The sequence below is a fragment of the Budorcas taxicolor genome, chromosome 13 (genome assembly GCF_023091745.1).
Source record: "Budorcas taxicolor isolate Tak-1 chromosome 13, Takin1.1, whole genome shotgun sequence".
Classification (NCBI taxonomy): Eukaryota; Metazoa; Chordata; class Mammalia; order Artiodactyla; family Bovidae; genus Budorcas; species Budorcas taxicolor.
Window position 1 is genome coordinate 61,762,620 of NC_068922.1, and position 27,030 is coordinate 61,789,649.

The 27,030-nt window shown below is 58.0% G+C and overlaps 1 protein-coding gene across 1 annotated transcript in view; it reads right to left on the reverse strand.

The window, feature by feature from the left end:
• Positions 1-26,493, reverse strand: part of NOL4L (nucleolar protein 4 like) — a 126,327-nt gene extending 99,834 nt beyond the window's left edge. The window contains exon 1 of the mRNA XM_052650899.1: positions 26,173-26,493. Within this exon, the coding sequence (XP_052506859.1) occupies positions 26,173-26,493 (321 nt within the window). The remainder of the gene's footprint in view (positions 1-26,172) is intronic.
• Between the last annotated feature and the right edge of the window lie 537 nt (positions 26,494-27,030).

Below are 27,030 nucleotides of genomic sequence, written 5' to 3' on the forward strand. Positions count from 1 at the left end.
CTGGGAAGCCCGTGGCTACTACAGGGGCAGCTAAATGCAGATCATCTCACCTTATGGGCCTCAGAGTCTCCTCAGGATCAAGAGAGCTGTTGAAATCTACGTCCTAACCTAGTCCTGACTTGCTAGTCTTCTCTTTGGACTAGATATGGAGAGGGCAGGAAATAGTCCATCATGGAAGCCACTGGGTGAGGGGTGGGGGCGAGCTCGTGAGAGCTCCAGGGGCCCTGTACTCCACATGAGATTCTCCAGGCACCACCCAGACAGTCCCTGTGTTTTGCTCATGGGGAAACTGAGGTATGGAACTGGAAAGGGACTATGTGCCAAGCTGACATCACCAGGCTGGATAACATCACTACCCACTGGCCTGCACCTGACTGCCACAATCAGGGGGCTCCGTTTGCATTAATTTCACCCCTGCACCCTTAAGAGGCTGCACAGGCAGGTGGAGGCTTTGGCCTGGACGTGGCCCTATCCACAGCTGCACCGGTCCAGCTGGGACCGTTTTTTCAGGCTGCAGTATGGAGTCTGGTCTTTGTCCTAAGAGCCCCTGGGGAGCCACTGAAGGGTTTTAGGCCAGAAGCTGATGTTGTCTGATTTATGTCTCAGAAGATTGCTCTGGCTGGAGCTCTGGGTGGAGAATGGACCGGAGGGCCGAGAGGGGAAGCCGGAGACTGACGCTGAAGCTGCTGCAGCCTAGACTGACGAGAGAGCGGAGGGAGAGCAGTGAGTGGGTCCAAGGGAAGGCCAACTGACTGCAAATGGAAAAAGTATATTCCTCCCTGGGTAGTGAGTACCCCACCCCTGGACATGTTTAAACCGAACCTAGACCACAACATGATAGAACTGTTACTGAGAGGACTTGATAAGGTGGATCATAAGGCCAAGTGTCTAGGTCACCTCCTCCAGGAAGCCCTCCCTGACTCCCAAGCCTGGGTTGGCACCCCCCAGGGCACTTCACATCACAGCACTGATTACCCTGCATCATAATCATCCATTTCCAGATTTTTGTGCCCTTTCCCATTACAAGGGCAGGGGCCCCTCTGCTCCTCTCTGAACTCCTGAAAGTGAAAGTATTAGTTGCTCAGTCGTATCCGACTCTTTGCAACCCCACAGACTGCAGCCCGCCAGGCTCTTCTGTCCATGGAATTCTCCAGGCAAGAATACTGGAGTGGGTTGCCATTCCCTTCTCCAGGGGATCTTCCTGACCTGGGGATCAAAGGTTCTCCTGCATTGCAGGCAGATTCTTTATCTGGACTCCTGGACTCCTAGTGCTCAGCAAAGAGTCTGGCTCACAGCAGGACCTCATATATAACTTCCCCTCCTTTCCTTATGCTTCTTTCCTTGACACCCGCTTCTCCTAGGTCTTTCATCTGGGTATCCCCAATGCCCAGCCCAGATTTTGGTACAGAGTAGGTGCTTACTAAATATTGGGCTGGCCAAATAGTTTGTTCAGGTTTGGCCATATTACAGAAACTGACTCATTGGAAAAGACCCTGATGCTGGGAAAGATCAAAGGCAGGAGGAGAAGGGGACGACAGAGGATGAGATGGTTGGATGGCATCACTGACTCAATGGACATGAGTCTGAGCAAGCTCTGTGAGTTGGTGATGGACAGGGAAGCCTGGCGTGCTGCGTGGAGTCGCAAGGAGTCGGACACGACTGAGCGACTGAATTGAAAAACTGAGCTATTTCTTGCAATGGACCATCTCTCCGGTGGATCTAACACACAGTAGGAGTTCAGCAAATGTTCAGCCCCTACTTCTCACGAGTACAGCCAACACCACTGCAGCAACCCTCACTGGGTGTTCTTCTCGACCATGTTAAGAGCTTAAGGTAAGACTACTGTCATGTTTATTTTGCAAACCGGTTAATGGAGGCCCAGACAGGTGTGGGAGTTTGCCCGGGCCACCCAGCTGTCAAACAGCAAAACAGGGATTTGAACTCAGACCGTGTGGCCTTGTGCTGAGGGCCCAGCTGCTAGCACCACAGTTCCTGATCCATAGGAGGTGCTGAGACCTGTCTGCAATGGGTCCCCCAAAGGACACAGTCACCCCAACCCAGCTGCTGTGAGGAGCATCAGCCTGATACCACTCTCCTCCCAAGCCTGGGTCTCCCTCCCGCCTGAATGGGCCAGGCCATCCCAGGGGGCCGCGGCCAGCCCAGGCCTGCCTAGGCCCCGCCGCCCACGCGGCCTCCCTGAGCCGCCAGCAGGCGGGCAACGTGGCCTGCCTCAGGGGATGGAGCCTCGGCCGCCGGGCAGCTCAGACAAAGGCCGGCAGCGTGCCCGCTCCCCTGGCACTTGGGCTGCCTCCTCCTCCTCTCCCTCCAGGGCTGGGGCTGGGGGCACTGGCAGAGGTTGTTTTCCAAAAGGGAGGTGGAAGGAAGGATACGGAACAGGGCTGAGCAACCTCAAGAGCAGAAGCTGGAGCAATTAGAATGTCAAGCAGGAAGCAGGGCCGTCCTGCAGGGCAGAGCAGCCCAGAAATCAGGTGGGTGGGGGGATGGCGAGGGCACAGCCGGGCAGGTCTGACTCCTCTCCCCGCCCCCACACTGGCACCCAGCAGGCGCCAATCCAGGTCTGTTGAATAATGACCACTCTCGTACTGAGTGTTGTCAGGGTGGGGCCCTGGGCACACGCATCACTGATCCTCCCAACAAGAGAGAGTGCTTCAAACTTGCCCGGAAGAGAACAGGTATGGAGACAGCTATTAATTATCTCTCCAATGCAGCCAAGAGGAACCTGGGGTTCCAAGAGGCAAAATGACTTGCCTAAGGTCGTACCGTTGAACGTGGGACAGATATGAACCCTATCTACCCAGATTCTATCTGATTGCTGTGGGCCACATGCTTCCCACTGCCCTGATGGTCTCTTTACACATAATTAATTACTAATAAACATAGAGACAACAACTAGTCCTTACTGAGCATTTAATATGTGCCAGGCTCTGTGCTTAGACACTGCCTGTATTAAGTCATTTAATCCTCATGGCAGTGCTATGATGTAAGAACTATTATTGTGACCATTTTACAGATGAAAAAACTGAGGCCCGACAAAATAGAATAACATGACCAAGATCAAACAGCAAGGAGGATTTCAACCCAGCCATCCAGAGCCTGCACAATACACCAGCGTTCTATCCGGAATGGGGACAGAAGGATGGGTGGATAGATGACGGGATGGACTGACTCATGAGTAGGAGCTCTGCCCTGTGTGCACCAAGCCTGCAGCTGGGCACCCAGTAGGTGCTTGGCCAGCAGTAGCCATGACAACGCTGTACTTTCCCCTGCAGCCCCTGCCAGAGGGGCCTCGTGTCCCCAGCAGGGCTGGAGCTTGGGGGCCGTGGCCGTGTGCCCAGGCTGCTAGGGCCGCCCCAGCTCCCTCGCTGAGCAGAGCTGCGGCTTGACGGATGTGCCCGCCGCCGCGGGGAGCCTGGGGTAGAGCAGTTGCCTGGAAACAGGCTGCTCTGGCGGCCCACACTCAGACCTTTGTCACCATCTCAAGGACCTTTTTTTCCTCCTCCTCCTTTCTCGCTGGAGCCAGACCCGGCACGCAGGTGAGAAGCTGCAGCCGATGCCGCCAGCAGCCCCTGTCACAGGGGACCCAGGGAGAGGGCGGGGGACGGAGCGGGGGAACGGCCCCAGGTTGGGGAGAAGGAGGCAGATGCGGGAGAGACAAGGGAGCCTGTGGTGGGGGGCACAGGCGGCGGGGTGGGGGGGGGGTGCGGCGCGGGGGAACCGAGCTCTGCGGCGGCGGCGGCCCAGACAAGGCGTGGAAATATCCTGATGGTGGGGCACTTCTCTCACTGGCTTGATTTCTCCCAGCTTCTCTGACAAAACTGAGCCTCTGTCCTTCTTCTAAATGGTGCAATGCTGGAAGCATTGGCTTCTAGAGCTGAGGGAGGTGCCTGAAAGATCTAGGCAGGGCTGGGCCTCTGGGGGGCCCAGGGCAGGGGGACAGGTGTGGCAGCTACTAATTGGCTCCCGTACTGGTGGGCCCTGACAGGGGATTGACTGCGCCCTGGGGAACCGGCTGGGGACCGGGCCACGCCCCAGCCAGGGCCCCGCTTGGGGACAGGGGTGTGGAGGAGCTGCAAGCAAGGACTCTGGGGCCAGACCAGCCTGGGCTCAATCCCAGCCCTGCTCGTTGGACAGATCATTTCTCTTCTCTGTGCCTCAGTTTCCTCCTCAGTGATCGGGGAAGGGCTGCCTAAAAGGGCAGTGGAGGAGGGCATGGCAACCCACTCCAGTATTCTTGCCTGGAGAATCCCCAAGGACAGAGGAGCCTGGCGGGCTGCAGTCCATGGCGTCGCAGAGAGTGGGACACGACTGAGCAACTGAGCACAGCACAAGAATGCAATGAGATAACCTCTGTAAAATAACCTCACACATGGTGAGCAGTCCATGAGAGATTCCAGGGAACTTGTCGCCGAAATGTCGGGGTGCCCGGCTGCAGGCACAACGTAAGGTCGATTTCCATCTCACCCCAGGCACTCAGGGAGGCAGAAAGGCCACAGGCAGTACTTAGACACATGCAAAAGCTGAGGTTCTGGGAAGTTTCTGGAGGGATGGGATTTTCTCAGGTTGGACACCCAGGAAGGTAAGAGGCCAGGCTGACTTCTACCCCATCAGGTGTCTAGTTTGTACAACCACTGTCTCAACCTCCCTGACAAATGGGGCTGCACCTTGACTTTGAAAATGAGATCTCAAGGCCGCCTGCCTCAAACCTTCCATGGCTCCCAGCCCAGATAAAATCCAGGCTCCTCTGCCGGGCAGCTGAGAGCTCTGTGATGTGGCCCTACTCACCCTGGCCCTGAAGCAGGCTTCGTGCCTCTGCGAGGCCGCCTCCTCTGCCGGGAATGGCCACTCTCTGCTCGACTCCTTGCTGAGGAGTCCTGGCCCTAAGGCAGGCCCTCCCAGAAAGGCTTTCCAGCCCAGCACTCCCCAGGCCAAGCTAGGGACACCTCTTCCTGTGCGCCAATGCTCTGTTCACCAACACCCCTCTGCCCCGTGGGCCTGGAAGCTCTCTTCCCTGGAATCTGGGGCCAGAGGGGAGAATGGCCCCTGGCCTGACATCCAAGGCCGCACAGTCAGACCCTATCTATCTTCCAAATCTCTGCACACCCCCAAGCTGGACCTGCCCCAGGGTCCGGCGGCAGCCTGAGTCCTGGGCCACTAGCCTGAGAGCCTCGTGGCCCCTGAGCAGACTATCTACCCATTTGCGCTCCACTCCTCTGCTCACAGAGAACCCCCACCGAGCTGCCTGCTGAGTCCCGTTGAGACCCTCCCTCCTTTGACCACCCCAGGCCACAGGCAGTCCTTCGACCTGATTTTCCCACAGGAGTTGCAGCTGCCTCCCTCCAGCGTGTTCCTGAGGCCTGGGGAGGGAGGGCAAGGGAGAGGGGGAGAAAGTGGGAGGGGGGAGGGGGGAGGAGTGGAAGAGGGAGGGAGGCGGGACTGGGAAGGAACTCCATCTTCGTTAGGCCCTGTTCTAGGCACCTGACCACACAGTGTCTCAATTATTCCATTGCTTGGGGGAACAAAAGAGGCTCTGGCTCTGAGAGATTAAGCCTGTCTCTTGCTAAGGGCCTGAGGCCTAGCTGGGCTTCCCCTGCTGCCTATGACTCTGAGATGGTGCTGCATGGTCCCCAAGGGTTGTCCCTGGGCTTGCACTTCTTATATTCTCCACGTGGGCCGGCACAGGCCAAAGGGGATGGCAGCAGTGACACTATTTGCTGATCATGGACCCCATTTTGGTGCTGGGCTCCCAACCCACACCATCTAAAGTCCAAGGTGAGGAAACTGCCACCTAGAGAGGCAAAGCGCCTTCGCAGGTCACCCAGCCAAAAAGCCACAGAGCCATGATCTGAACCCCATGATGGAAAGGCCGTGACATCCTGGAGCCCAGGACACCGCCTGGCCTCCCAGCCGAGCTGGCACTGGCCTCGGGCACCCGGAGTCCCAATTCCAGCCACCAGGTCCCAAGCCTGTCCCCAGCAGCCATCCGCTAATTAGCCAGACAGCTTCTGCGTGCTCTGTGGCTGCTTCAGAGCAATTCTCCCAGGAAAGGTCGAGCTTGCAGGAGCAGGCAAGGTACTCGTAATCTGCACAAGAGGCGACAAAGGGAACAAATGGGGACAATGGTGTCGTCGGCTGCCCAGGGCAGCCTGAGCCGGCCTCATGGCTATGTCTGGGACTACCCACTGCTCGTCACCCTCACAGCAGGCTCCCTGAACATCTGCTGTTAGCAGACACATCCATGCACAGTTCTGATCCAGTCTGGGTCACTGGGTCATGCCCCAGGAAGAGCACAAGTGAGCATTCACATGGCCCCTGCCATCCTTTCAAGCACCACAGGGAGGGCTTGACAGGAAGCTCAGAAGTTTCAAAACCTGCCACCGCTGTGCACGTCCTCACTCCCAGGGCACTCGGCGTGGCTGCTCCCTGGACCTCACAGCAGCTCGAGGGGGTATATGCCTCTCAGCCCCATTTACAGGTAGGAAGACTGAGGCATGGGGAGAGGAAGTGACTACCTAAGGCCCCATTCCCCGGCTAGGACATGACTGGGCTGGGATTCACATTCAGCTTGTCTGTCTCCAGAGTTTCTGCTCTCAAGTGAGATCACCCAGTTCCAGTCTCCCACTTTGCTGCTGAAGAAGCTGAGGGCAGGAGGGCTACATTATGGAAAAAGCACAAGCTCTGGAGTCCTAGCACTGCTCTCACGGCCCATTCATGTTAGGATGTAACCTTTTCTCTTTGAGCCTCAGTTTCTTCATCTAGAAAATGGGCCGAGGGAACACCGCCTTGGTGGTCCAGTGGTTAAGAATCCTCCCTGCACTGCAGGGGACACGAGTTCAATCCCTGGTTGGGAAACTAAGATCCCACGTGGTGCGGAGCAGCTAAGCCTGTGTGACACAACTAGGGCTGCGCAGCGCAACGAAAGACCCCGCGTGATGCAAGGAAGACCCCGGATGCCGTGACTAAGACCCAACGCAGCCAAATAAATTGATGTTAAAAAAAGAAAATGGGCCTAGAAACCCCTGCATTGGGTGGGGATGGGGCAAAAGCTGCCTGGGGCCTTAAATGCACTGAATAAGGATGAGGTCCCTGACGTCTTCTTCAAAGGGGCCAAAGGTGAGCCCAGTGCCCACAAGCAGCTGATGCAGGGTAGAGCTAGAATCCCATGAAGATCGAGGTGTGGCAACTAAGGAGCAGAGACTGGTCTGCAGGGCCTTCTGTCAAAGGTGACGAGGCCAGACTGTGACCAAGAAGGCAGGCCGAGGGAGGAAGGCAGGCCGAGGGAGGAAGGGAGCCGTCTGCACAAAGCTTGCTTACTGGCCCCTGGCTGAGCCATGACCAGGAAGGGCCAGCGCTGGGGCTTGGCCAGGTGGTCCTGGGTCCAAATCCTGGCTCCCCGCAGGCCAGCTGGGCACACCCTTCTCTGAAGTTTGGCTTCCTCATTTGTAGTGCACCCCTTCCCCAGGCTGTGCCAAGGCTCACGGGCTGATCAGGTAGGGCGACAAGGCACAGGGGGCCAGGCTGCTCGGAGACCAACCCGGAGACCCGGCTGGCTCTGGCCACAAAGGCCAGACACCGGATGGCCAGACAGGCCCAGTGGACAATCACATGAGCCCAGACCTCTTCCTCTTCGCAGGGACCTGCCCGCCTTTGCCAGCCTGCGGCCTGAGCTTCCCCACGCTCTGGGCCTTTCAACATCCTTACAACAGACCTCCAGACCAGCCAAGCCATGCCTTACAAAACCTGCTCAGGGACCACAAATCTGAAAGTCGCTATTGTTGCTTGGTGCGGGCAATGTGTGCACATATGGACACGCACACACACTCGTGAGGGGGTGGGGGTGGGGGCAGGCTCTGAACAATCTCCACTCCCCTCGCTCCCCTACTTCCCTGAGCCAGGAGACCCACCTCTTTGCCCTCTATCGGCCCTGCCTCAAGGTGACTTTGGGTCCTCAGTTTACCCCTCTGGGAGTTGCGGCTAATACTTCCTCCCCACCCTCCCACTTCCTTTTTAGAAGACTCAAGCGATATGACAAATTCCCAACAGCTGTGAAAACAGTTTGAGGTCATATAAATGTTAGGTTCTGGCTTTTAACATATACTGAGCACCTCCTCCAGGAAGACCCAAGGTTGGACACTTATACACGTGCTTCCAGGTATGTTTCCCGCCAAATCCCATCCCATCAACCCTGATACACAGGCATTGGAGCCTCATTCTGCAGATGAAGACACTGGGGCTCAGAGGAGGATTTACCAAAGGCCACATATTCAGAAAGCAGTGGGCCCAGGGTTTGAACCCAGGGCCATGACTAGCAGTCATGTGGAGCGAAGAGAACCATGGTGTTCTCTTTTATAAGCCGCAGCACAGGTCTTAAAATTCACCCTTTGGATTGAAGAAACAGGCAGCAAGGCCTCTGCCCTGGCCCCATCCAGGAGGCACCATCACCCACTCTCCCCCAGATAGGGCTATGTGGGCTCGGAAATCATTGTGTTCTGGGGTCTGAGGTCCTGAGAGGTAAAATGTGGTGTTTTGATTCCCAAATACAGGCTGGGGGTGGGGTGCTGGGGACACTGGTCTCCTCATTGTTCCTCAAATCCTCCATGCACACTCCTGCCTCGGGGCCTTTGCACTTACAGTTCCCTCTACCTGGAACCCTTTTCCATCAGACACCCTCATAACTTGCTCCTGCACCTCCTTCAGGGTTTTGCATAAAATGTCACCTTCTCAGAGAGGCCCTCTGTGACACTCTGGTTAAAATTCCAATATCTTCCACTCCAGCACCTCGGATTCTCCTCGCTCTGCTTGGTTTTTCTACACAGCTTTGCCAGCATGTCACAAGCTGGGAGCTTTCCTCGTTTACTACATAGTATCAGTCTCCACCAGAACGTCAGCTCTCTGAGGGCAGAGGTCTTCATTTGTGTCTCCAGAGCCTGGCACAGAGCACCTGCTCTGTATGTATTTGAACAAGAGGATAAAACTGAGGTCCAGAGAGGGACAGTGGGGGAACCCTGTCCACACAGGAAGAGCAGAGGCAGCATCTGTGTCCAGGCCTTCTGCTCCCAGCCCCAACCCGGTCCTGTCTTTTTATTGGCATGGGATCACTTAGGTTTGCTAGAACTGGGTGAGGATGGCTGGAGCCTGGGTCCCAGAGGCACAGCAGTCAGCAGTGAGTACAAGAACAGTCCCTTCCCTGGGGCCTGTGTTGGGGAAGCAACAAGCAGGGGTGTGCACAGTGTGTCCATCCATCCAGGAGCCCCTGGTTCCTGTGTGCCCCTCTCCATCCCAGGCAGAACTGAGTCTTTCTCAGTTGCCTCCTAATTAGGGAATGGGCTCTCTCCCTGGAAACATCAATTGCTACATGAGGGTGGTGTTTCCTTGACTTTCTGGTGGCTTCCCTGGAGGATGGTTCTCCTCTTTCACAGATGAGGTGCTGAGGGCAGAGGAGCCATTTGCTCAAGCTTGCTGGGGCAAAGTCTGACCTCAAACCCTGTTCAGGCAAGTCAGACTCGTGCATTCTCCCCGGCGCTGGGCGCTGTGCTAGGTGCTGGGTCCAGAAGGCAAGGAAGGGGCCTGACAGTCATGATAATGAGGGGGAGCTGCCTGCTGGAAGTGGCAGGTGGCCATGGCTAGGAGCAGTTTGCTGGTCAGCCCGCCTTGCCTGGGTTTACATCCGGGTGCCACCCCTTGACTCACAGGGGGCCTCAGGCAAGTTGCGTAAGATCTCAGTGCCTTGCAGGGTGGTTGCAGGAGCCCAGAGTGCAAACACACAGGAAGCACTTAGAGCAGGCCGGCATTCAGTGAGCACTCAGTAACGTGGGAGCCAACACACCACCAACCTCAGTATCAGCATCATCACCATTACCGTCATTATCACCATTACTCTAACTATCATCACCATTGTCATCACCGTTACCACCATCAGCGCTAACACCATCACCGTCACCACTACCACCATCATTACTGTCATCATCACTATTACCATGACCACCATCACCATCACCACTACCATGACCATCACCATGACCACCATCACCATCACCACTACCATGACCATTGCCATTACCACCATCACCATTACCATCATCACTATTACCATGACCACCATCACCACTACCATGATCATCACCATGACCACCATCATCATTACCATCATCATCACTACCGTGATCACCATCACTGCCACCGCCATCACCACCGTGCTACCACCATCATCGCCGTCACCACCACCATCACCATCACCACCACCACTACTATCACCATGCCCCATGGCATCTTTCCCACAATGCATCCTGAGCTCTGCCAGGGCAAGAGCCACATCTGTGAGGCTCACCACTGCACCCCAGGAAGCTCTCTCCAAGTGGTTGATGAGTACATGAGTGAATGGATGAATGAATGATGAAGAGGCTTTTATGAAGAAAAAAGCACCTAATACAAGGAAGACATTGTTAGATCCATTCTTCTAGCCCCTCCCCAGCTTCCTCCACTTCATTTCTGTAGCTTCTGCTCCCAGTTGGGCTGCTGTGCCCAAGAACCCAGAGCTTCCCTGGGTCTCAGACTCCAGTTTTGCACACATACTGGACCAGACTCAGCTCCCTAAAACCCTCCCTCCCCAAGTTCCCCTGCTCTGTGATACTCAGCATCTCCCACTGTCTGAGATCCGGCTTTCTGAGGCCCATTACGGTCCTCAGTCCCAGACCTCCCTTCAGGCCTGTTTCCCCTCCCATCTTCCCATAGTTGTGTCCCTGTCCTGCCTGGGCTTCCCAATGTGACCAGGATGGGTCCAGATGCCTCCACGTGGGGCTTAGAGCCCTCCCTGATCACCTGCTGACCCTATCACCCTCTTCTGGCTCTCTCAGCTCTGAGACTGGAGGAATCTGCTTGTTGGGCAGGTCAGGTGGCCTTTGATGGGACCCTGGCCTGCACACCAACCCTCAGGTAGGCTGTAACAGTTCTGGTCCCTCATTCTGCAGAGGAGGAAACTGAGGCATGAAGAGGAGAATGGAAAGGCTAGAGACATCATTTAACAAATACTTCCTGAGGGCACACCATGCAGGGGGTCTCTGGGGCTCACAGCTCTGGGTGGACAGAGATCAAGTCTATCCTATTCTCCACTCCAGGCACATAGTAGGGACTCAGAAAATCTTTGTGAAATGAATGAACAGAACCTGGTACACAGCAGGTGCCAATCAAAGTTTGCTGAGTGAATCAGTGAATGAATGCACCCGGTGCTGGGAACACAGCAGTGAGGAAGACAGAAAATATCCCTGTCCTCTGGGAGTCCAGGGGAGCACACAGAATGCAGCATTAGTCTGATGTCGATAAGGGCTTGGGAGTGAAGTACAGGGCTTGAGAGTGATGGGGAATATAGGGCATTTTGAAAAGGCAGTCAGGGAGGGCCTCCCTGAGGAGGTGATATGTCAGCAGGGCCCAGTGAGGGCTGGGGGACAGGCTAGAGGCTAGGGGAGATGAAGGGCAGTGAGCAGAAGCCCAGAAGGTGGAAAGAGGGGCAGAGCTGGACCATGTGGGCCTGGTGGCTTTTGCTCAGATGGTGATGGGGACCCATAGAAGGGTTTGAGCAGACAATGACCGTGGTCAGGTTTACATTTTAACACCACACTTTGGCCTCTGTGTGAAGAGAAGAAAATAGGTCGGACAATGAGTGCTGTTGCTGGGGAGGAGGGGAGGGGCTGATGAGAGAGGTCTTGCATTGCACCCCCCCATTCCCTGCTGAGTTTTACTTCTGGGAAGGGGGAGTCAGAGGGACCAGCAGGGCTAGCTTGGGGACACCAGGCAGAAGTGGCCCCTTGAGCTCAGCAAGGCCATCTCAGTGGGGACAAGGGCCCAGTCATCTGAGCCAACCTGCTAGATGGCACATCAGGCCCTAGGAGCCCCCTGACCACCAGCTAGTGGAGGTGCCTGGAACTCTCAGATCTAGGAGGGCAGAGATCAAGTCTGTCCTACTCCTGACACATAGTAGGTGCTCAGTAAGTCTTGGTGGAATGAATGAACAGGAACTGGTACACAGCAGGTGCCGATCAAAATTTGCTGAATGAATCGGGAATGAATGGATTGCCTGCAGCCCTGTATTGCTTGCTGGTGGTTTCTCCAGTTCATTCATTTCAATTCCTTAAAATAATTGCAGCTGCTGCCAATCACAGAGCCTTACTCTGAGTCAGACCCCTGGCTCTCTTTCTTACCTGCGTCCAACAACCCCACAGAACAGGTTCTATTTCTATGCCCATTTTACAGAAGAGGAAACTGAGACCCAGAGTTAATTAATCCCCTTCCTCTTAAATTCCCCCAAGGTCACTCAGCTTCTAAGCAGCACTTTTATACCTTCCAAACTAGGATCTTATCAATAACACCATCAACGCACTTGTAAATCCCCTGGGGGCAGAAACCTGAAGCTGGGGTCCTAATAAACAGCTCAAGACTCCATCACATCTGAGGCATTGCGGCTCCTCACTGCAGCCTGGTACCACCTTCCTGATAAGGAAACCAAGGTCTAGAGCCGGGAACTCTTTCAAGAAGCTTAGGGGTGAATTGTGGCAGAAACCTCATCTTCTGGGGCCTGGCCAAGGGCTCTCTGCACAGCCCCTTCATCCTTACTGTGCCCATCCCACCTCATGTCCCCAGCGCAGGGGCAGGAGATGGAGTCCCCATACCACAAGCACTGAATGGGTAGGAAGTAAGTAGTGTTAGTTGCTCAGTCATGTCCGACTCTTTGCAACATCTCATGGACTATAGCCCGCCAGGCTCCTCTGTCCGTGGGATTCTCCAGACAAGAATACTGAAGTGGGTTGCCATTCCCTTCTCCAGGGGATCTTCCCGACCCAGAGATCGAACTCAGGTCTCTTGCATTGTGGGCAGATTCTTTACCATCTGAGCCACCAGGGAAGCCCAACCAATGAGTGGATGGCCCAGCCAATGATGTTAGGCCCCTCTCCATCACAGGTCTGTCTCAAGATGCAGGTACACCAGGATGACCTCTGGGTGGACCTCTCACCTCTGCTTCTTCCTCAGTGGGCAGAAGCAGTGAAAACTGAGCTTCAGGACCTGCTGGGAGAGCTGGGCACTTAAACTGCACACCCAGTGTGCATAGCTGCACATGCACAACAATCATCATGGAAGTAACAGCAACAGCAACGGCAACGGCAGCAGCAACAGCCAGTGCTCCTGGGGCACTCAGCCACCAGCCCTACCCTCTGCTAGGCTTTAGGAACCCTGGTCCTCGTAACAGTCCAGAGAAGCAGGTCCTGTTACTATCCTCTGCTTTTTAGACATAGACACAGAAGCACAGAGAGGTGGAGTAAGTTGCCCAAATCACACAGCAAGTATAAAGCAGGTTCGGGATTCAAACCCAGGCAGCCCAGCTCCAGAGCCAAGCGTATCAGGAAGGATACCTAAGGGACTGGCCTCCTCTGGGCAGGGGAATGAGGTGGAGGGGGTGTGCTGGGCGCTTCTCACCCTCTTAGGGGGCTGCTGTTTGGTTGCTGTGGTTGCATTGTCAGGTGTCTGTATCACCTTGAAAATAAGAATCTCTTGTGCTCCTCCGTCCATATCACCCCTTCCTCGTCCTGGGAGGCCCTGTCCCTTCCTCTTCTCTTTCATGACCCACACCTCCTCTAAGAGCCCTCCCAAGTTCCTCCCTCTCCTCCGTGGGTGCTGCCCAGACCAGGCACTGGCCACCTATATCCTCTGGGGCCCACTCGCAGCTGTCTGTGACCTGGTGGTCAAGCCATGCCTTGTCTCATGCTGGTGGGCACAAGGCTCCCCGACCTGAACTGGATGAAGCGCGCTGGCTGGCTGGCTGGCCATGGGGCTCCATGCTGCAACCCGGCCCTCCCCGAATCACAGCATCCTTCAGTGTTCCCTGAGGGTCAAGCTGACCAGATCCCATTTGCGCCCAGGGAGTGTGTTCCAGAGTCAGGTGCACTCTGTCAGACAGACTCACCCCCTGCCTCCCCACCTGAGAAGAGCCATCATCCAAGCCCAGGTAATACCAAAGGGGACCCTAGGCTCTGAGCTTTGCTGTCAGCAGGATGGGTGATTCAGGGAGCGGAGGCCATGACACTTCCGCACTGTGTGGGCTCAAGCCCCTGCTCTGCCTTTCACTAGCTGTGTGGCCTCAGGCATGTGACTCAACCTCTCTGAGCTTCAACAGCTGCATCAGGAAGATGGGGATCCTAACAGTAGCCCTATTCCAACAAGCACACAGGAGGCCGGGGTATAACCTATTCAGCAGAGCGCCTGGTATTTCAAAACAAGCACTAGCTGTGCCTTGACTGTCATTGTCTCTGCTCAGCAGCAGGTGCTGACTGAGTACTTTATGCATCTCAAGTGATCCCTGTAACAACCCTAAAAGGTGATTGATATCACTATCCCCATTTTACAGATGTGGAAATGGAGGCTCGGAGAAGTTGAGATGCATCCAAGTTTGCACAGCTGGTTGGTGAGGCAGGATCTGAACCCAGGGCTCTCGACCCTGGGGAGCATGCGCACTCTTAATACCATACCTGGACTCAGGGAAGCCCACTGCTCCTCTAACCCACCTTTCCTGACAGCCAGCTGCTGACTGGACTAGCAAGACTTCTGGCCTCTCCTTCCCACCTGCTGTGGCTAGTGCTTTCCCTCTGCCCTCTCATCAGAGGGCTGGGTTCCCCAGCCCTCAAGGGCAAACCCGGATGACCAGCCCTCGTCCTTGAAGTCCTCCCGTCTGGTTTCCCTACACACACGCCTTTCTGCCTCTGTCCCCTGCCTCTTCTGTTCCTCTCTGCTTCCAGCAGCCACTGGCCCTACCCCAGACTCCAATCCCTACTCCACCAGCCCCTGGCCACGCCACAGATGCAAGCACAGAAACGCTCCCATTTCCTGTGCTGAGGACTTGACATGGAGTCTCTCTTCGCCTCCCCACAGTGACCTTGTGAGACGGGTCAGTCTCAGAGAGGAGGAAACTGAGGTTCAGAGAATGACTTGTTTCAAGGTCATCTGGCTAGTGAGTGCAAACCTGGGGCCAGCCTGAGCTTCCAAGCCCAGCTCAGCAGCATGGCTTGAGTGGCCTTGTCACGGATTGGAGGGTTATTGATTGGCTCACAATCATAATCCTAATTACAGCTCCCTTTTATTGAGGGCTTGATTATGGCCACCCCCTGGTACAGATGCTTCTAGATTATAGAATATAGTATGCAGTATATGTAGTGTATCCACATAGTATAGAACACGGTGTAGAAGGATATAAGTGAAGCCACAGCCATCATCATCCCATTTTACAGATGAGGAAACTGAGGCTCACAGAGGGTAAGGGATCTGCCCAACCTGCACAGCAGTGTATGGCAGAGCCTGGACCCAGCCTCTGCTTTCACACTCTCCATTCCTCTGCTGACCAGCAGGGGCCTCCCATTCAGCACAAAACCCTTTGCCCCTCAGTCTGCTCCTATTCCGGCCCCTAGATCTCCCCGAGAGGCCCCGCACCCCAGGGAGCTTCCCAGCCTGAACTCTCTGAGCAGCCTCCCCTCCCCTGGGGAGGTTAACAGCTGTCTGGTTTGAAGATCTCTGCACTGGAGTTGGGGGAGGGGGGTGGTTCTCCAAGGGACCCTGGGAAGGAGCTGCATCCCCTACTCATTGGCCTGTTTGTCAGGCCTGGTGTTATGCCATCTTCCCAGTACCCCCCAGGGTGTGGGTCATCACCCACTGATGCCTAAGCGGGAAGGAATCAGAGTAGGCAAGCCATTTGCCCTGAACCAGGAGCTGGTGGCAGAGCTGGGACCTGAATGCAGGTCTGTTGGCCACCTTACCCTCTGGCCTTCCCGAGGGCAGTTCTATCCAGTGGAGAGCCCCTGTTGCCTGGATGGACTCCTCTTCGCATCCTCATGCAAATGGCAATCCCAGTATCTAAGCATTTCTCGTAACTCCCTCCTTCCATTTTTCCAACAACCCATAGGGGAGGGACAATCATCAGACCCATTTCTCAGATGAAGAAACTGAAGCACCACCAGGCAGTTACTTAGCTGGGTGCCCAGCACAGGCTGTGCCTTGGTTCACTGACCTGTAGAATGGGGTCATGACAGCTTCCTAAGACAGCTGGGGATGTGTGAGATTGTGGAAGCCTGGGGCTCATGGAGACATGCCCTCGGGATGCTCTTAGACAAGGCCGGAGGCTGGAGTGTGTTATTCTCGACCAGCCAGCATCCAGTGAGGGCCTGGCCTGCCAAAGGAAGGGCCGCGTGTCTCCTTGAACATTTCCTGAGCCTGGGGATGCCGAGAAAACGATGAGTCATCCACCAAGCACCAGCCTCCCAGGAGCCGGCCTCGGGTCCCAGCCGGGGCGGGGAAGGTTCCAAGCTGGGAAGGGGCCCCATGAACAGGATTACTCCCAAACTGTCCCCACTGAGACCTGAGTCACCAGGTCTCCTCCGCAGCCTCCCACTGCCATATGCTACCAACCTTGGGGGCAGTTCTTGGGTTCTGCCCACTAGACCCTGCCTCTGGGTCATCACCCTGGATCTGTGGGTCTGCCTACATTCCTGGCTTCCTAAACGCCTCGCTCTCTACCCAAGAATATTGTGTCAACCATGACCATCGACCATCAAGCTTCCCTCCCCACAGCCCCATGTCACCCAGTCCCAGACACTCAACCTCTTGTCCCAAGGGAACCAGGCCCTCCTCTTTGTCCCAGGCCAGCCTTCTCTCTCCATGTCTCACTATATCCCAGCCTCCTGTTTTACCTTCTTTGTAACACATCTCCCTCTTGCCACAGTTTCCTGAGGCTCCTTCTAAAACCTGAAGCTGACCTCATCTCCCCTCTGCTTGAAAATCCTGTGAACCCCTAGGTCTCCTTGATGGTGACACACTAGCTCCTCTGAGTGGCTTTCCAGATCCTTCTCTTCCATGTGACCCCAATTGATTTCACCAGCTAATCCCCCTCAGGATCCCCAAGTGGTTCTCCAGCGGATCTGACCATTCCACTGCCCCCCTTCCACCCGTCTGAAATGCTCTGTAGAACACGCTTCTCTGGGAGAGTGTCCCTGGTCCTCATACCCAATCTGCGCTGATCCCCTAAAACCTGTCCCACTCCAGCCCTTGCTCATGTTCTTACTCCTTGGAGGGAGCCTTCCCATGTTCTGTTCTTGCTGAATAATTTAGTTTGCCCCTCGAGGTCCAGCTTAAATGCCGCCTCCCCCAGGACTCCTTGGATGCCCACAAGAAGGCGGATGGTCTAAGCCTTGGGGTTCCTGAGGCCCTGAGTGCAGAAGGCCTGGATGGTTCTCAGATGCCCGCTCTAAGGCACCTGCTGCCCCCACAGTGGGGAAGCCCCTTAGTGGCAGGGGCCCTGGGGATATGGCAGTGAACCAAGCTAACTGGTCAGAGCTCATAGCCTTATGGGAAGAAAGATATTCAACATGTAAACTCATAAAATATATATGCAATGTCAGAGGGTGGTAAGGGGTAGAGAGAAAAACGAAGTAGAAACAGAGTCCAAGGAACCTAAGGTGGCCCTGGCTGGGTGATCAGGGAGGGCTTTTCTGAGGAGGTGACATTTGAGCAAAGATCTGAAAGAGGAGGGGGAGCAGCCATGCAGAGAACTAGGGGAAGAGTGTTCCAGGCTGGGGAAACAGCCAGTGCAAGGGCCCTGGGGCAGGTTTGCAGCTGGTGGTTTTTAGAATCGCAAGGAGGTCAGTGTGGCTGACACTGAATGAGCAAGGGTCGGGCAGCGGGGCCAGATCACGTAGGCTTCAGAAAAGACTTTGGCTTTTGCTTTGAGTAAGATGGGAATCTTACAGGGTTCAGAGCAGAGGAGGGAGAGCATCTGATTTGCATTTTGCTTTTACTGATTTTGCTGGATGTGTGAGCCAGAGGGAATACAAGGGGGGCTGAAGAGGACTCAGGGAGCCCAGTGGGAAGGCTGATGCATTGCCAGGCTTGGACGAAGCTGGAAGCCGTGGAGGTGGTGAGAGGGTAAAACTGGAGATGTATTTTGAAGGTAGAACCAACAGAATGTGCAATTTGGATGGGGAGGGAGGGGTGGTAAGAGAAAAGAGTCAAAAATGACGCCTGGGTGTGCCCTGAGCCTGGGAAGGGTGGAGCCCCTGTGATGGGGAGGGTGGTGGAAGGAGCAAACGAGTGATTGAGTGAGTGAATGAATGAGTGAGTGAATGAATGAATGATCCTCTGCTTTGGAACCCGATGGGCTCACACTCAGCCTGGTTCTCTGTGGGAACTGGAGCTCCCCGCCTCCACCTTAGTCTTCCCAGCAGCTCAGGAGCCCTGAGTCCAGTAGGAGTCTGGATGCTGAGGGAGTCATTGACCTTGTGGGGACAGGACAATTGTTCTCTCTCCGCCCCCGGCAGCCTTCCCAGGACGGGCCAGGGGAGAGCTGTCTGACCCTCTGAGCCCACGGGTGCCCTGGCTCTCCCCTCCCTACAGTGACCCCTCATCTGAGGGCACCCTACCCAAAGGTGAGAGGGTGAAGGTGTGGGTGACGAGGCGGGGTGGCATCTGTCTCCCAGGGTCCAGACAGGGAGGAGGGCAGCCTCAAGCTCTGGGCAGCTTTTGCAGGGTGTCCTCAGATGGGGACCATGGTGAGCCTGGGGTGAGGAGGTGGGGAAAGCCAGGGCACCTGTGGTCTGAGAGGGTCAGACAGCCACAGAACCCAGGCCCTGCCACTTTCTCACTGCAGGGTTCAGGGAGGCTCCTGGGCCTCTCTGATGCCAAGGTCTCGTCCACTTCATGGAATCCAGGGGAGATGAAATAGAGTGCCTAGCACATGGCAGGGGCTTGAGAACACGAGAGAGGTGCTCAGACCACTGCCCCACGGGGACAGTCACGACACCAGCCTCACTGTTTTCTCTGTAAGAGCCCAGAGCTCAAGCTCCTAGCCAAGGACTAAGGCAGGGCTCGGGGGAGTGTGTGGCTGGGGGCGGTTAGCGAGAAGGCTCTGGGAAGCACACCCTTCTACCTTTCTACCTGGCAGGCTCCTCAAGGCCTGCGCAAAACCCCCACTCTCTTCTCTCTAGCACCTCTCCATGAGCTCTGGGATTAGACACCCCCAGCAGCAGCAGCAGCAGCATCAGGAAGGAATTCAAACGCAGGAGGGACCACAGGAGGCTTCCCTGTGCAACAACTAGGGAAACCAAGGCTCAGAGCAGGGCAGGAGCCAGTCAGGGCAGAGAAGGACCCTAAGCCTTCAAATCCCCAGCCCTAGGGGCTCATGCCACACCTATGGCCCTTGCCAAGACCTTGCTGACTTTTTAAAATTTATTTATTTTTAATTGAAGGATAATTGCTTTACAGAATTTTGTTGTTTTTCTGTCAAACCTCAACATGAATCAGCCATAGGTATACATATATCCCCTCCCTTTTGAACCTCCCTCCCATCTCCCTCCCCATCCCACCCCTCTATTGCTGGTGTTTTGTGCAATTCAATACAACATTAACCAGGCCCCAGTGGCACTGGAGACACAGAAATAACCCAGACACAATCTCCAGGGAACCAATAGCTGCTTCCCACCAACTACATGCCAGGGATTTGGCTGGGTGTGTTATTTCCACGATCTAGTTCAATATCCGTGACATCTTATTACCATTCCCATATTTCAGATGAGGAAACTGAGGCTCACAGAGATCACACAGCAGCTGACATTTCCTAAGACTTGCTATATTCTTTAAGCTCTGTATACATTAATGCATTCATCTTTGTAACAGTCCTATGAGGAAGATAGGATTATCAGCTCCATTTTACAGATGAGAAAACTAAGGCCAAATTGGTGGAAGGGCAGAGCTGGGATTTGAATCCAGGACCCTGTGGCTTGACACCCGAAGCCCTTCACTTCCCCTCTATGTCAAGGTGGGCCAGGGGCAGAAAGTGGACTCAGGAGCCCTTGTTCTAACAAGCCACCCACCTGGGTGGGCTCTCTCCCAGCTTCCTTCAGCTGCCTCCCTGGCTTTGGTACCCAGGGCCCAGGCCTGGCTTTGACTGAGGTTAGCAGAGTGACCTCCTGAAATGATAAACAGAGCCATTTCCAGTTTTCCAAGTCTCCTGGAAGCGGGACTTTGGAACCCATTTTCCAGATAAGTAAACTGAGTCTTAAAGAGGGCAAGCAGGCTATTTGCCTGAGATCACATGCCAAGGAAGTGGGTGCTTTAGGTTCCCACCAGTCCTGGCCCCCTCACTTGAAGTTCGGAACCCTCTCTCTCCCACCCTGCCCCCATGGTGCTTGGCTTTGGGTGCCGGAAGTGCCACCATGGCCAAGGTCACAAGCTTTCCCTGTCGCCCTTGTGGGGCAGGAGGTGGGGGAAGAGGAGGAGGAGGAAGAACGCTGGAATCAAAGAAGTGCTCTGGCCACTGTCGTGGGGACCGGGACATGGCCCCACCCCTTGTGTCCACTCCATCCCTCACACTTGGCTTCAGCAACTGCTGACACTCCGGGGGCAGCAGGGGCCAGGAACGCAGCGCCGGCTGACTTGGTTATAATGAAGACGCCCCGGCAGCTCCACACTGCCAAAGGACAGGGTGTTTTTCAGTAGGATCCTGAACATGTGGCATGCACACACAGTCACACTTGTGGTCTGCCAATGCCCACACCCCAGGTGCTTGCACATCTGCCGACTCAGACACTCATAGTCACACACACTCACATGCAGTCTTTCCTCCACCTGTACGCACGCGCGCGTGCACGCACACACACTGCCCCAGGCACACAAGCATCCCCAGCCTGCACAGGACAGGCACACGCACACTCACGTCCACACAGCCACACTCCTGCACACATACCCACACACACATACATGTTCTAGCCCAGGAGTGCTCACGCGTGCTCACCGTATTCAATCTGTCCACAACCTCCCAGGTAAGAGCTGGCTTGGAGAAGCCCAGCTTTACCTGAGGCTGGGTTGGACCCTTGACCTTTGTCCCTCGGCAGCCCCAGCCACAGCTCCCCCCTCACCTCCCAGTCCTCCCCAGCAGTATTTCTGGGGTCCCAGTTGGGCCTCCTGACTCCCAGGCACTCAGAGACGGGAAGGCAGCCTGTAGGGACCATGAAAGAGAGGATGCTCATGCCAGGCCTCGCCCAAGGACATGAGTGGGGGTGTGCTGCCCCATCCCCCACCAGCAGAAGGTGACCCAGGATCCAGAAGAGAGGGCAAGGGAGGGCAGAGCCTGGTCCAACAGGCTCCAAACTGAAGCCCCTCCCCCAGAGATCCCAAGACCACGTTCGCCCGAATCACCGTGGCTTCATAAACGAAATAGCCCACTCTGCCATTCATGAGAAATCCAAATAGGGCCGGTGTCATTGTCAACCTTCTCCCTGAAAGTCCCCCAGGACCCAGGACAACAGAGGCCTTCCCCCTCTTCTCCTCACCCTATACCCATCCTGTCGTGCCCCAGGGAAAGTCCCAGACAGCAGACACCAAGCCAGCCCTGCCTGAAGTGCCAGCCTTGTTATTACAGACATCTTGATGAGAGTCTTCTACACTAATTCAGACTAAGGTGTAACGGACTGAAAGCTTGTCACGAAAAGTCCTATGCTTTCAAAGCACATCAGGCTGTAAGACATCTCACGGAGGTTCAGAGTGGAGGGGTGTACCGGCGATACCCAAACTCTGCTTCCCCTGCCGGTGGTGTGGCCTTAGGGAAGTTCTGAACCTCCCTAAACCTCAGTTTACTCATCTGAGGGATGGCAGTGGCAGCAGCATCGACCTCTGGGCCGCTGTGAGAGCCTGACACAGGGACAGGCACACAGTAGGTGACTCAGAAAGGGTCACTGTGGTGACACTTAAGAGAAAAGTAGGAAATACCGAGGTGTTCAACAGAAGGTCACAGCCTACGTTAAGCTGTGCTAAGTCAGAGGCCATTTCCCGCCTAGACCAGTGGCCGCAGGTGCCAAAGGTTTACACGAAAGCTCTGGGGAGAAAGGCTGAAGACTGTGAAAACGCTCTCCACTAAATGAACGTTGTCTGCAAACTGGGAAAAGACCACCATTAGTCAATTTGGCCCGCGGAACACCTGGGGTCTGGCTCGCAGAAGCCGGGTGCTGAGAGTGGAGTTTGGCAATCTGGTGTTTCCCTCGGGGGAGGGGGCTCTAATGGGGGGATTCCTGGCATGTGATGGACCCCCGGAGAAGCCTCAGGGCAATGCAGAGATCTGCCTTCCAGGCTCCCCACCAACGGAGACTGCCTCGCTTGGGGCATCAGTTTTCCCATCCGGAAGATGGTAGAGCTGGGCAGAGAACTTCTATCTGTAAGGAACCTGGGGGTTCTCCAGTCCTGGGAGCTGACAGATGGCCTGGGGCCCCGCCCCAGACATAACCTGTGGGCCTCGCAGGCCCCGGGAACAGCCCCATTCCGAGAGACCAGAGGAAAAGGGTTGGTTCACTCTGAGGCTGAGGCTGGAGGAGTCGGGGGTCTCGACTCCAAGGGGCTTGCTTCCCTCTCGTGGCAGCCCACTGAGACCAGAGAAGCCCAAACGCAAGAAATCATAAATCCAAACCAGGCTTTGCCCAGTCAGGAGGCCCGGCTGGCTCTTGTCACAGAAAAATCTTGTCCCCAGGAGCGCCCCGTGCTGCTGCCCAGTGGAGAACTCCGCCCTCCTCCCCTCAGCCTTCAGCCTCCGCCTCCACTTCTATTTCCTGTGACAACCTGCAAACTGAAGTCCAACTTGTCTGTCTCTCCCCCAACCCTCCACGCCCAGGCTTCTGCTCGACCCCCGCCCCGCCCCACCCCACCCCACCCCACCCCACCCCACCCTGCAAGCGGGCCCCAGCTGCAAGAGGCCCCGGCCGAGTGTAATTCCCTGCACCCGCCTCTCCACCCTGGGCCCGTCCGGACAGATTAAGCCTTTGTCACACACACCCAGAAAAGCTCAGGGCCAGATGGGACGGGACAAGCGGTGTCAGATCATCGACCCTCCACGGCCAGGACTAGGAAGGGCCCTGACCGCAGCACCACATATGGCTGTGAGAAGAGGAAAGGGGGCCCCCCGCGGGGTACGGCCAGAGAGCAACAAGGATGAGAGATGAAACACCACGGCCACCCTGGGGATCCAAGCCCACACAGGAGCGCAGGGGACCCTTGTTCCACGGCTGAGTGACACAACTCCCACACCCTCTCTTTGCTAAAATTGTTCTGCCTGCCTGCCTGCCGGCCCTCCCCTAGAGCTTCTGTGGGCTTCTTGACCAGATCCTGGGCTATCCCCACCTCCCCCACCAGCTGGGTGCCCAGGGAGCAGGCTCAGAGTCCAACCCGCTCCAATGCCCCAGGGCCCCCACAAGGCCTGTGGATGCTAAACAAACGTCTCACACAAAGGTTTGTGGCCCAATGACCTTCACAAAAACCCACCCAGGACAAATGACAGGATCTCTTCCAACTGACATCAGAAGCAATGATAACTTTAACTCTGTGTGTGTCATGTGTGGGCATGTGTGTATATGTGTGTGTGGTGTGTGTAAGCCAGTGAAGGTAGGGGATGTCCTCTGCATCTTTCAAAGATGGGCCCATTCAGTTCCTCCCAGGAAGAGGCCATGGCTGCCCCAGAATTCCCAGCAGGACTTGTCCCTCTTAGATCAATGAAAAGGAAAATGGAACTGTAAAAATAATAACTGAGCCCCAGGAAGGTGCTTGGAACTGGGGGTGGCAGGACTAAGGGCATCTCCTGTGGCTGGCTCCGGATGGTTGGGTGAGTGGCAGGTAACTAACAGGCTCTCTGGGGACCTGTGGGCCAGGCAGGTGGGTGTGGGTAGCTTGAGGGCACGTCTGTTGTGTTTGTCGTCCCCCTGGTAGCCTGGGCAGGGAGGCCTGGGTTCCCTTTCTCTGCCTCCCAGGCAGGTGGTCCCTCGGGAGGGCTTATTATTGGTCTGGGAGTCCGGGTGGAGTCTTTCCAGGCTCCTGCTGCCAGGCAAGGCAGGTCAGGGTAGGCCTTGCCAAGGATCCGAAGGCTGGCAGGACCTGAGGTCCAGGTGGAGCACCCAATTTCTGAATGTGGCCTGGGTAGGTGTGTGTCCCACTTGCTCCCCCTTGACAGCTGTGGGGCTATAGGCGCAGCGAGACTGACGGCTTCAGTATGCTCATTCCCTAGGGGAGAGGTCGACCAGCTCAGAGAACCAGTGAGCTAGCTGCCAGGCCTGAGGGCCACCTGCCCCCAAACTCCAGGAGTGCGTGGAGTGGGGGCTCCTGCCTCAGACAGAAGGAGGTCGAGCCAAGACGCCCAGCTCCCTGGGGAGGGAAAACAGGGATGGGGTGGGGGTGAGGGGCACCAACTGACCTGGGAAGCCTGGATGGCTCAGGGCAATGACCCAGGGTAGGGAGCGCAGACCCAGGCAACCATCTGGTGGGTCACTGACCTCGAAAAAACCACACTTAGGCTGGGGACACTAGGCCAAGATGGAGGAGAACCGAGGCGGGGTACGCAACTGGCAGAGAGGAGAGCTGGCCTAGGCAGGGGAGAGGCAAGGACCCCTACTCCCTGGTATGGACAAGTGGGCATCAGTTTGGGCTCCCTGACCCGATCGGGGAGGAGACAATGACCCAGACTCCCGGGGTTTGGCAGAGAGCACTGATTTAGGCGGGGAGGTCCCGACTCTGGCGGGGTGGGACCCTGACCTAGCCTCCCCCTCCGGGAATCCGGCCCCGGCGCGCCCCCCTCGGCCCGGCCCCCCGGCTCGGGTCCGGCCGGAGGCGGCAGCGGGCGCAGATGGGCGGCCGGCGGCCGCAGTGGCGGCGGCGCGGTTATCAGCGCTCCTCGCAGATGGGCCGCCCGCCCTCCGCGCTCGCGGCTCCCCACTCCCCGCGGCCTGCAGCCCCGTCCCCTGGGCGCGGGGCGGGTGGCGGGGAGGCGCCTCTGGATCCGCTCCTCGGCCCCCGCCTCCCTCCCTCGCGGCCCCCTCACCCCGCGGGCCCGGCCCGGGCGGCCGCCGGAGGGGGAGGGGGAGGGGACAAGTGCACTTTTCGTAACGACCGAATCAATTGTGTGTGAAGAGCCCGCTCCGGCCGGGGACGGGGCTGAGCGCGGGGCGGGCGGGCCGGACGGGGGAGGAGCGCGGAGGGGGGAGCGGGGGAGCGGGGGAGCGGGGGAGCGAGGGAGGGAGGGAGGGAGGCCGGCGCGGGGCCGCCCCGCTCGCTCGCTCGGGCCGGGCGAGGCCGGGGAGGGAGCGAGGGGGGCAGGGAGGGAGGCCGGCCTGGCCCGGCCGGGCCGGGGGCTGAACGCACTAACGGAGGGTCTCCGCCACGGAAAGTTCAAAGCTCAGCAGCGCCCCGGCAGCAGCCGGCCCCCCCCAGCCCCCACCCGCTGCAGAACAATGAGGTCCCGGCGGGGGAGCCGCGGGGCCCGCGCCGCACGCCCTCTCCAGGGCGCCCCGGGCCGGAGGGGACGCCCCCGCCCGGCCGCCCGCCTCCTCCCTCTCGGCGGCTGCGGTTCCCCGCCCCCTCCCCCACGCCACCCCGCCCGGACCCGGGCCGGCCGCGGGGACGGGGGAGGGGAGGGGAGGGATAGGTCAGGCCGCCCCCGTCCCAGGGAGGGGGGGAGCTAGGGGCCCGGGGGGCGGAGGGGGCGCCCCACCCACCCGCGGGAGGCGGCTGCTGCGCCAGGCTGCGGCTCGGGCTGCCCCTCCCCGGGCCAGCCCCGGGTGGGGTCGGGGAGACGGTGCCCGGGCGGGCCCCCTCCCCTGGCGCTGGGCAGCCGAGCGGACTCCCCGTCCCGTGGCTCCCCTGCCCCCCTCTCCCGCGGCACCACCCTCCACACACACACACACTGACACACACACCCCACACCACCCAGCCGGCCCGGGGGCGGGAGCGCGGGGCGCCCGGGACAGGCAGCCCCGGGGCGGGCGGGGGGAGGCTCGGGCTTCGGAGCAGCCGCCTGCTGGCGGGGGGAGGGGACGGGAGGACGGAACATGCTGGGGTGAGCAGCCCGGGACAGCCCGCTCGGCACGGCCACAGCCCGGGCAGCAGCGCAGAGGGGGCAGGGACGCCCCGAACCCGGAGCGCTGCCCCGGGCGGGCTGGGGCGAGCGGGCGAGCAGGGACGCGGGCGCCCCGGGCGGGCCAGACCCGCGGACCACCTCGGGGATACACGTTCGGACACACATCCACACCCCCACCCCGCCCCCGCCCTCCTGCCCCGAGCCCCGCGGCGGGACCGGCCCGCGGCCGCCTCGCGCGCACTCACCGAGCCCGTCTTGACCGGCACATACACCACTTGGCCCATCTTGGGTTCCCGGCCGCTGCCCAGGCGGAAGCCCTTGGAGCGCACCCAGAACTGGAACTTGCCTTTCTCGCCGGCTGCCGGGCCGCTACCCGCGCCGGTCCCGCCGCCGCCCTGCAGGACCTCGGCGATCCGCTGGTATTTACTGCGTGTCACCGTCTTGGTTTTGGCCGAGTCGCCGTAGGTGCGCAGGCACCAGTCCCGGAACTGGCGGCCCAGCTCCGAGTCCCCGGGGCTGCGCTCGCGCTCCCAGCCCCCGCGCAGCAGCAGCGTCGGCTTCGGCATCCTCCCGCCGCGCCCGGCGCCCTCGGGGGCGGGCCGGCCGCCGGGCCGCCCGGTGCCGGGACTGGGCTGGGCTGGGCCGAGCCGAGCCGGGGGGCGCCGCGGCCCCGGCTGTCCCGCGGTGTGGCTCCGGCGCGGAGGCTTGATGGGCACGGGCGGCGGCCGGACGCGCGGGGCTGCGGCGCGCTCTGTCCTGCTCGGGCGGCGGCGGCGGCGGCGGCGTTGGCGGCGGCGGCTCCGGCTCGCCTCCTGCTCCGCCTCCTCCTCCCCCCCGGCCGGGATGCAGGAGCGATGGAGGCAGCTCCGGGCCCGGAGGTGCAGAGGGGGCGGGCCGCCCCGCGGGCGGCCGGGGGAGGCGGGAGGCGGGGAGCGGCCCCGGGCGCGGGGAGCGAGACCGAGCTCGGGCGCGGGCGGCGGCGGCGGCGGCGGCTGTCAGCTCGCGCGGCTCATCCTGCTCCTGCTCGGGCTCCCGCTGCCGCTGCTCTTCCTCCTCCTCCTCTTCCTCCCGCGCCCGCCTCCACCACGCCGCGGGATCCCACC